The 10,971-nt window shown below is 41.6% G+C and overlaps 1 protein-coding gene across 2 annotated transcripts in view; it reads right to left on the bottom strand.

Annotated features, from left to right (window-relative positions):
* SH3GL1 (SH3 domain containing GRB2 like 1, endophilin A2) overlaps window positions 1-5,999 on the bottom strand; it is a 91,489-nt gene extending 85,490 nt beyond the window's left edge. For both annotated transcript variants that reach the window (XM_044671080.1, XM_044671075.1), the window contains exon 1: window positions 5,807-5,999. In XM_044671080.1, coding sequence (XP_044527015.1) covers window positions 5,807-5,851 — 45 coding nt within the window. In that variant the 5' untranslated portion in view covers window positions 5,852-5,999. The remainder of the gene's footprint in view (window positions 1-5,806) is intronic.
* Between the last annotated feature and the right edge of the window lie 4,972 nt (window positions 6,000-10,971).

Genomic DNA, 10,971 nt, shown 5'->3' with positions numbered 1-10,971 from the left:
GGGGGGGGGGGGGGGGGGTTGAAGGGGAAAGGAGGAGCATGAATCATGTAACCATGTTAAAAATGAATATTAATAAATGTAAAAAAAAAAAAAAGATATTGTGTTGAAAAAAAAAAGTAAAAAAAAAAAAAAAAAAAAAAAAAAAGACAGTGAGCTCCTTGACAGTAGAGACTGTGTCTTATTTTTCTTTTGTATTACCCCAAACACTTAGTATAGTGTCATGCAAATTGTCAATGTTAAATAAATACTTGAAAGAAATGTGGTGTTTCCTTCAGAGCTTGACTTGTGATTGTGTTGAGTAAGATTATTTCCAAGAAATTTTCCCCTTATTTTTCTGCTAGAGTTGTAGACGCTTTCTCGTGGCTCCACTCTTTTAGTCTAGGCAACAGGAAAGGAAGATCAAGAACTCCCCCAAGAAGTCGAAGTTCTTCAAACACTGATCCCTACTCAACAGGAAATGAGCAAAAATGTAACCAAATTGCAATGCTCAGGAAAAGTGTTTGCCAAATCCACGAATGTGAAAGACCCAGGAGATAGAAAAGAACCAGCTGCAGACAGAGTTTGACACATTCCCCCACCCAAATACAGAGCTAGCTTAGCAAAAAAAAAAAGGAAAAAGTACAGTCCCAAGTATTTCACTAAAGAACATTAAATAATCTTTCGAGTATGTGGGTGTTTGGGGTGGAGGAGGGTGTGGGCCTCAATGGGCCTGCTGGACTCCTGACCTCAAACAGAAAAACCTGAAGCTCTTGATTATTAACAGTAAAATCCCATTAAAACAAAGAAACAATTACACTCATCTTGAAAATAAGAAACAAAGGAGACAGTTTCACTACCACCTTCCAACTCCACACACACCACACCCCCCACTCCCCTACAATGCCAAAATGTGCAGTTTGTTTCAGAAACCATATCATGCAAGCTGGCCAAGCGCCTTGAATTAAAACAAAGTTTCTCCAGATTAGATCAGTTTCAAAATGTTGGCAGAAGCCAGAATAAGTGAAGGGCCAGGATGAGATTTAGGGCACATTGTATCCTTATATCTCCATTATAAGCCATATAAACCCTAAACAGTCAAATTGAAGAGATGAAAATTTAAGGTTGAATTTATGTAGTTATTGGTTTTTTTCCCCTAACCCTTACCTTCTGTCTTAGAATCACCTCTAAATCAGAAGAAGAGCAAGGACTAGGCAATTGGGGTTAAGTGACTTGCCTAGGATCACACAGCTAGGAAGTGTCTGAGTCAAATTATGAACAAAGACCTCCCAACTTCAGGCCTGGCGCTGCTCTATCCACTGTGCTACTTCATTGTCCCTGAATTCATGTAGTTTTTCTTTGGGGAGAAGAAAACATAAATTGAAGTTTGGATGAATGTTAAAATACAAAGAAGGGGCAATACTACTGTTAGAAAGGCAAAAAAAAATTCATGAAGGTTTAACAAAGGTGTACATATCCCTAAATTGAAAAATGGGCTGCTATGGAATAGCACTCAACTTAAAGAAAGCTATGAGGTGGTATAATAAAAGTTCTTTGGTATCTTTAGGCTTAAAAAAAGAAACAACTGAGATAAGAACAGTGATTAGATACAATAGTTCTACCTAAAGTCTTTATTAAATACATAAGTCCTGAGTCAGAAATGAACTTTCAGCTTTTACTTTATTTACATAGCCACATTTAAAGTCAATGTCATTTGAGATCTAAAAGGATCATGGCACATTCAATTATAACAATAAATTGCAAAGCACTTCATATTTACAAAATTAACCATTTATGTCAGTTACTGCTAACAGTCTTGTGAAAGAGGTTAAATTAACCTTATTTAACCAATAAATCAAAGAGGCAAGAATAACTGGTGATTCAATTAGACTCAGTTTCTTGTGTGCAGGGACTCTCTTAAGCATGCTACTGCATTCCCTTGAGAACTATGCAATGTTAAGAATAGAGTAGGTGCCTAAAATACAAACCTATTAGCTAATTAAGGCATATTGCAACTAATGGCAAAATACTTATTGAAACTAATAGTTCCTGATTGTTCAGTAGTTACTCAGCCCCGAATGAATATTTGAACCTAAAGTTATTGCTAGGACAAATACTTACAAGTATGTCAGCAAACTTGGTAGTTTATCAGAATTCAGGCATCATAATTTCTTGTGTAGCACACACATACAGCAATAACCCTGAATTGATCCCATCCTACATAGTTATGTTGCAAAATCCTTTCCAACTTCCAGTGCCAACTACATTAACAGAAGAGGGAATTTCCTGAGGTTATCCTGCAGCTGCAGGTCCATACCAAATGATATGACATCCTCTGATGACAAGTTCTCCAATCCCTTATAGGCAGATTCACTCTCTCTGGACTTAACATAAAGTCTATGAACTTGCTTTAAAAATATTTTCCATGACACAAACGTTAAGAACTGCTTTAGGCTGTGTTTCTGGTCTTTTGCATCAGTTGGTGTTTCTAAAGCATGGCCCTCAAATTCCACTGGTGCTTAGGCAAATGGGATAAATGTTTTGATGCCTAAAGTATGCCTTACGAGGGTCACACAAATTCTTATTTATAAAATCTGGTACTTCATTAGGTAATCAAAACATCCACAAAACAGTTTAAAAAGAAACACTCAAAGTAAGGCCACAGCAATGAGCCTTAGCATTCTCCAGGTTGGTATTTTAGAAGACCTATCCCATGCCATTTCTGACATCCAATAGGTTAGGTATAAAGTATCCTTCAGTACATTGTACCTCCTTTCATTCTCCTCAGCCCTCCCCTAAGGATTCCATCCCTGCTGCCTGTGACCCAATACAGAGCCTAAAGAACAAAACAGAAGTTTCAAAGCCAAAAATCATGGCAAAAATGGTGACTTCTCCTTGCACAGTCTGAACAAATCTTCTGCTTTCTCTCCCTCTTTTCAAGCAATAAAGGTTAACATAGTATTCCAAATCATTGCCAACTGGAGCCTCAGGTACTAATTCAAATCACTGTCATGGTAAAAAAAAAAAAAACCCCAAATATTAGCAAACCACTTAGACTTACTGTTTAGGCCTGGGAATAACTACTGAATAACATATACCTATACTGAATAGCAAAATTACATTTTAGTATCTCACTAGTGGAAGACTCTCCCCTTTCCCCCAACTACACAAATAAAGGTTTCCTTTCAATTCTAGAGGTGCTACAAATACAAGAGGAGGGGAGCAGCAAGGATGGATAGGTATTAGACAAGCAGAATAGAGGGGAGCAAAATGCATGAAGATCAGACAAATGGCTAGTTATTTTATTCCTTTCCTTTATGTACTCTCTTTTTTCATCTCAGAGCAGCTCTAAAGACTTTTCATTCCTTTAGTCAGTAATGGCATTCCAGAAGAAAGACAGTTTACATTATAGAAAGCTAAAACTTCTAATAAACTCTTCTGTAGGGACAAACACAAAAAACATAAAAAGATTTTTTAACATAACCTGAAAGGTTTAAATAGACAAATTAGTGTGGGATTTGCTTGAGTTGGTTAGCAGCATAACAAATGAAAGATTTTAACTAAAACCAAAGCCTTAATTCCCCAAGTTTTTGGCGGCTTTTTTTTTTTTTTAGTAAACAATTTTAAACTCTTCTAAATTCACCTGGCATCTTTCTTTCTGTTTTTTGTTTGTTTGTTTTAACCATTACCTTCTGTCTTAGAATCAATACTAAGAATTGGTTCCAAGGCAGAAGGATGGTAAGTGCCAGGCAGCTGGAGTCAACTGACTTGCCCTAAGTTAAACAGCTTAAAGTGTATGAGGCCAAATTTGAACCCAGGATCTCCCATCTCTAGGCCTGGCTCTCTAGCCACTGAGCTATATCTCTTTTTCCAGTTTAGAAATGCTGAAATAAGTCTCCAAGTTCAAAATTATGCTTCAAAAGTACAAAGGAAGAAGTCTCTCCTGGGAAACAGCTGATCTCTGGTAGTGCAGAGGAAGATAAGAAAGGCGTTAATGGTTAGAATGGGAAAAAATACACAAACAAGGAATCAAGGAAATATAGTAACATACTCCAAAAATAATATAAGTGACAGGTGGGCAACATTTGAAAGTACATCATATTAGACCTATAGCTCTAAACAGTATAGCTAGACTCTTAAATTTCTCTCTAGGCTGGAATTGTGAATGTAGGCTCTTTTAAAATGTGTCTGCTAATAATCTGAGACGACCCCCCCCCCAAAAAAAATGTACTCTTAGAAGAGGCACCTTGAGTAGATACATCAATTTTAAGTCATTACATCCCTTCTTCCAAAGCCTTACGTTGGCCATAACTTCTCTAAAGGCATGAAGTATTCCTATACCTAAAAGTTGGCATTTCAGGATATTCCAGCCACATAAGGAATTAGCATAAGTCTATCCAACCTTTTTTTTTTTTTTATTTTTTAAAAACCCTTACCTTCCATCTTGGAGTCAATACTGTTTATTGGCTCCAAGGCAGAAGAGTGGTAAGGGTAAGTAATGGGAGTTAAGTTACTTGCCCAGGGTCACACAGCTGGGAAGTGTCTGAGGTCAGATTTGAACCTAGGTCTCTTAAGCCTGGCTCCCAATCCACTGAGCTACTCAGCTGCCCTCCTATGCAATCTTTCTTGAACAGATGCCTTTTGGCCACTGTGCCCCTTCAGGCCCCCTCCATCCTCCCAAAGCAAGGGGAAATGCCTATAAATCAATATCCCAGCACCTCTGAATTGATTTCTCTTTCCCCCACAAGTTCTACCCATCCTTCCAAAGGACATAACAATACCTGAACAATCAATAGCCCCAATTTCTCTTTCCTCCATAGGCTTTAATCCTCCTGGGGCAGGGGGCAATGCCTATGTGCCAACTGGCAGTCACAGGCCCATTTTTCTCCAACAAACACTCTATTCATCTTCCCAAGGGAAGAGTATAGTGCTGGACTCTGGACAATCTTTAGGCCAATGTCACTTCTCAGGAGTTTTATTCATTCCCCCAAGGGCCTCCTTGGACAATCTCTGACCCAATTCCATTTCATCCCAGAGGTTTTACCTGTGTTTCCAAAGGTAGGCCAGTGCTGGCCTCCGAAGTCAACTTCTGGACTAATGTCACTTTCCCCCAGGAGCTTTAGCCATCCTCTTAAAACCAGAGGCCAATGCTAGAACCCCTGAGCAAGTCACTGGACCAAGGTCACTTTTAACACAGGCTCTACCCATCCTGATCTATGAACCCAGAATAAGATTGGTCTTTCTGGACAACTTCTGGACCAGTGTCACTTCCCCCAGCAGAGTCTATTCATCATCAGAGCGGGGAACATTAGAGGCCTCCCCCACAACATCTGGAGAGATGTCACTTCCACTCCCCCTCCCTCTGGGAGCTCCATTCATCATCCAGGGGCAAGGGCCCGGGCTGGCCTGTCTGCACACCCTCTGGACTGATGTCCCTCCCACCTCTGGGGGTTTCATCCATCCTCAGGTGTGGAGGCCGGGGAGGGCCTCTCAGCACAACCTCTGGAGCCATGTCACTCCCACCCCGGGGGGGCTATAACAGAACCTACCGGCAGGGTGAGGGCTGGGGGCTGGCCTCCCCCACAACTTTTGGACTGATGTCCCTCCCACATCCCACCCTCAATAGTGGAGTTGGCTTTCTCCACAACCTCTGGAACCGTGTCACTATCCTTCCCACTACGGGGGCTCCATCCATCTTCCCAAAGCCTCGGGTCCCTCTCCGCACCCCAGCTCCCCGCTTCTGGGTCTGGGAGCCGGGACGGTGGGCTATCAGAAGCTTGCGAGAGTCTCCCCCTCAGTCGGTCGTCCCTCCGCCCCCCGCGCCGCTCACCTGGCTCGCCTTGTAGAACTGCTTCTTGAGTCCGGCCACCGACATGCTGCCTCCCGCCGCCAGACCTCCCGACTGGCCTTGACTCAGCTAGCTACAAACAGACGGGCAGACAGTTCCCGATGCTGACACCACCGCCTGCCGGCCGGGCCCGCCCGCCGCTGCCCCAGCCTCAACCGCCTCTGCCTTCGCTCGGCACCGCCTCAGCGCCCGCCCGCCCGCCCGCTAGCTAGCTGACTCGCGCTCGCCCTCAGGATATTACATGGCAACCGCACACTTCCGGTCTCGGCTCCGACTCGCGCCCCCGACTCCTTTTCCCTTCCCCCTCCTCTCTTCCTCTTCCTCTTCCCTCTCCCTAGTTCTGGGGGAGTTCCCTCTCCCACGCTGGGGGAGGAATTTTCAACCCCGGAGGGCCAACAGATGTACGGGACTTCGAAGGCTTCGCGCTCCCCCTGCTGGCTGGGGCAGGCGTAGGCAGCGCCGAGCCCCGAGGGGGAGGGAATAGGACCAGGAATGGGAGGGACTGCTAGACCGAATAAAAAGAAAAAAAAAGTCAGACACCCGACACCACCATAGAAAATAGCGAAGGTGGCCTAGAGTGGAGCCTAGATCTGACAGCGCCACCTGCAGGCGAAGCGTTACACGACACCCCCTTCCCTTCCCTACCCTTTCCACTACACCCCACATTCCCAAGTCTATTTCGTGACGGTAGTATATGAGTCATTGTTGTTCTCTCGTGTCGGACTCATCATGACCCTATTTTAGTTTTCTCGGCAAAAACACTAGTGATTTTCCACTTCCAGTTCATTTTACAGATGAGGGAACTGAGGCAAACGGTTAAGTGACTTGCCCAGGGTCACACAAGTGTCTGAGCTCAAATCTGAACTCAGAAGATCTGTCTTCCTGACGCCAACCCTGACACTCTATCCACTACATCACTTAGCTGCCCAGCAGTTTATAAACGGAAGACATCATAGCGATCAGGAGGTCAGGAACGGGGTGGGGTGGGGCGAGGGTGGGGGTGGTCCTAGTATCAAAGGAAACACCTCAAACTCGGGGTTTAGGAATGGAACCAAGGCAGCAAAGCCGGTGAGAAGGGGCTGCAATGAGCTGCCTCTAACCAAAGCTAGGGAGAAGAGCTGAGGTGGAAAGGTGCAGGTATACTAAGGCACTAGACTAGTTTCTACTGCCATCAGTTCCAGCATGGAACCGGCAATTACAGGCAATGACTCATACAAACATATATATAAATATATACGTGTGTTTTATATATGTTATATGTTTTATAATATGACATTATACTCGTTATATTGAACTCGTAGGTTTTGCAAAACGTATTGCACCCCCTTAACGGCAGCACATTATTACTTTGAGAGGAGCATTGCCTCGAGTCAAGAAGACTGGAATTTAAACCCCACGCCTGTCGCATCCTAGCTACCCTGGGCAGATTACTTATCCTCTCAAATAGCCCAGCCTCTAAAATTACAAGCCAATTATAATCAATGTAGAGCAACAGTTTTTGTTCTACATTGGAGAGATTTTCCTCACTGAGAGTTCCCTGCACCAATGAAATCACAGGTCTGGTCAAAAAATATATTATTGTTTGTTCTCATTTTTAAAAAGTTATTATTATTGTAACATCAGCTTCAATAGTCATCCTACAGAGATTGGCAGCTTTTCCTGTATCTTTAAGAGAGACTAGAATCTTGGAGAAAGATAGTATAACTGTCATCTGGAATAAATTAACTGACATGGTTTAGGGAGATACTGTGTGAGGCAAAGAGAGAAAGAACTAGGAAGGCATCTTTCTGAGAAGTTCACTAGGTTAACTATCATTGAGAAAGGGCCTGAAAAGACAAGAAGAGAACTTTTGTGTTACAGAGAAGAGATTTTATGTGCCATCCTGAATAATAGTTCCAGTGATTATTGAGAAAACAGCAATTGCAAGCCAATGGTTTGCTGTGTGCTAGAATATTTAAATCTGTCTTTGCATTGGTATTACAATGTTAACAAACTGTATAGTCAGTAACAGCAATGTTTGTCTAAGCCCATGAGGCACAGGTCTGCTATTAAGGGAAATGTGTGAAAGGAGAGAAATGAATGAAAGTTTATGGGAAAAGGAGTTTCTTTGATTTATTTTTAAACTTGTATGAAGACTCAGAACTAATTGATAAATTGATGAGATAAATTGTGCAATCTTAATAATTTAAAAGGAAATATTAGAACATATCCCTTGATTAACTTAGAATGTTGTTAAAAAATTAATGCAGAAATGAGATAGTAGTAATCAGAGATAAATGAAGATTGATATGGTTGTCAACTGGACCTCATCAAACTCTATTACTTGGGGGCAGCTGGGTAGTTCAGTGGATTGAGAGCCAGACCTAGAGATGGGAGGTCCTCAGTTCAAATCTAGCCTCAGATACTTCCCAGCTGTGTGACCATGGGCAAGTCATTTGACCCCCATTGCCTGACCCTTACCACTCTTCTGCCTTGGAGCCAATACATAGTATTGACTCCAACACGGAAAGTAAGTGTTTAAAAAAAAAAAGGACTTTTCAACATGTGGTCTGTGGACTCTTGAGAGTACTTGAGACTCGGGAGAAATCTTGAAATCAGAACTATATAATATATTACTTTAATGTCATGAGTGGCAAATAGTGCTAAATATGACCCCACATAAACAAAAGACCTTTGAAAGGGTGCTCAATTATTTATTTTATTTTATTTTTTGAGAATCCTTAACCTTCTTAGAATTGATGGTGAGTATTGGCTCCAAGGCAGAAGAACAGTAAGGACCAGGTAATTGGGGTTAAGTGACTTGCCTAGGGTCACACAGCTAGGAAGTGTTTGAGGACAGGTTTGAACCCAAGATCTCCCTTCTCCAGGCCTGGTGCTCTATCCACTGAGCCACTTAGCTGCCCAATTCAATTATTTTTAAGAATGCAAAGGGGTGGGGCAGCTGAGTAACTCAGTGGATTGAGAGCCAGGCCTAGAGACAAGAGGTCCTAGGTTCAAATCCGACCTTAGACACTTCCCATCTATGTGACCCTGGGCAAGTCACTTGACCTCCATTGCCTACCCTTACCACTCTATTGTTTTGGAGCCAATACACAGTATTGACTCCAAGATGGAAGGTAAGGGTTTCAAAAAAAAAAAAAAAAAGAAAAGAAAAGAAAAAAAGAATGCAAAGGGGTCCTGAGTCCAAAAAATTTGAAATTTGCTCCTCCAGATATTTGTTCCTGATGCTTCTCAGGATGTAGATGCTGGTATGACTACAAAGTTGGCTTGAATTCCTAGAATCCTATGCTTTTTGAATCTCTCAGGGTCAGAACTTCACTCTCTGTGAATATAGGACAGAAAAAAACCCTGAAAAGGCCAAGGAGGTTCCATTTCTTGAGAGCCATTTGGCCTTAGGGAGAGAATCAGTCAATCCATCAACCAGCATCAATTAAGTGCCTATTATGTGACAGGCATTATGCTGATTCAAAGAAAAGTAAAAAATAGTCTACATTCTCAAGGAGATTACTGTCTAATGGAGGAGACAATACACAAACAAATAAGATATAAATGGGATAAACTGGAAGCAGCTTCAGAGGGAGAGCATTAAGATTTAGAAGCATACTGGGAAAGGCTTCTTGTAGAAGGTGAGACGAGCTAAGGACATAAGAGAGTTCTGAATATTCTAAATTAATTCATTAAAGAATTTTTTTAAGGGAAAAAAGAATTCTGGCATAGGGGAAAGACAGTAAAAACTTTTGATACTGGGAGATGTTGTGTGCATGGAATAGTCTTATGGCTCTTAACTTTAAAGTATTGATTTTTTTTTAACCCTTCTCTTCTGTTTTAGAATAAATATTAGGTATAGATTAGGACCAGGCAATTAGGATGAAGTGACTTACCCAGGGTCACACAGCTAGAAAATGTCTGAGACTAGAGTCAAACTCGGTTCCTCCCAACTCCAGGGCTGGTGCTCTATCCACTGTGCTTTTTTGGTGCCCCTAAAGTATTAATTCTTAACAAAAGCTGATCAAAAGAGGCACTTCATTTCCCCAAACGTGAGGGCAACAAAGATGGCTAGAGCTAACTGAGACCCTTTTGAAGATGTGCAAGCAATGGAAATGGGCTATTTCCAGCCATGCTGGGAGGCTAGTCAGAACCAGTTACAGAATATTATGATTAGTACTTCCCTCACATAATCACCATTCTTCCAGAAGTAGCTCCTTAGGGTCTTTCATGATAGCTAGTTACACTCGCTTTAATGGATTGTTTTGCATGTAACCAGGGTTTGGTGGGGGAGGGTTAAGCTCACTCAGAGAAATTGAAATAAATTTTGGGCTTCACCTTCCTACCCGAACAGACCTAGGTGGTAGTGTAAGGAATGTGTATATGTTTATTCTTGTTTTTTAATAGTTTTTGCTTTTTTTCAGATTATGCCAAAACAATTTTAAATAAATTTAATTTTATTATAATTTCTTGTCATAGTTAATTACCTTAATCATCATTTTCTGACATTTTGCAATCCATGCTCTTTTCCTCCCCCTCCCTACGCTCCTCAAGATGACAGCTAATATGATATGGGTTTTCCTTATGTTGTCATACAATATAAATTTCCATGTTCTTATATGTTTGTTCTCGCTAAATCTTTGAAGTAAATATCTGCAAAAAGCAATCAATTTGACTCCTTCCTTCCATTAAGCTGGAGTCCCTAATGTCGATATTTAGAGTCAAAAAGATTGTGTAGCTTCTTGTTCCTTGAGACATCAATGTATTGGCTCCAAAAGGCGGTCTATAATATAACCCAGTGTAATTGTTGTCAACTCAGGGATTCGGGAGGAAAGAGGGAAGGGAGACAACAAAAATCATGTAAATGGAGGGGGGGGTGGGGAGGGAATTTTAAAAAATAAAATAAAATCAATTTTTTAAAAATGAGCACAAATGGTGGCCTATAATCATGAACTCCCAGATTCCCATGGCATGTGCTACTGACCTTTCAATTCACCAGGTCAGAGACTCCACTCCCTTCACCAAGAAGACAAAAGAATGACCAAAAAGGACAAGGATTCCGGTTTCTCAGAGGTCATACAGTCCTCAAGGCTTTTTCCTTTAAAGCCTCATCTCTCATCAGACTCCACCATATTGCTAAAATACAACTAAAGACAAACAAA

Source organism: Gracilinanus agilis, chromosome 1 (genome assembly GCF_016433145.1).
Source record: "Gracilinanus agilis isolate LMUSP501 chromosome 1, AgileGrace, whole genome shotgun sequence".
Lineage (NCBI taxonomy): Eukaryota > Metazoa > Chordata > Mammalia > Didelphimorphia > Didelphidae > Gracilinanus > Gracilinanus agilis.
Note: the sequence above shows the minus strand (reverse complement) of the source record. Positions and strands in the feature narration are given on the sequence as shown.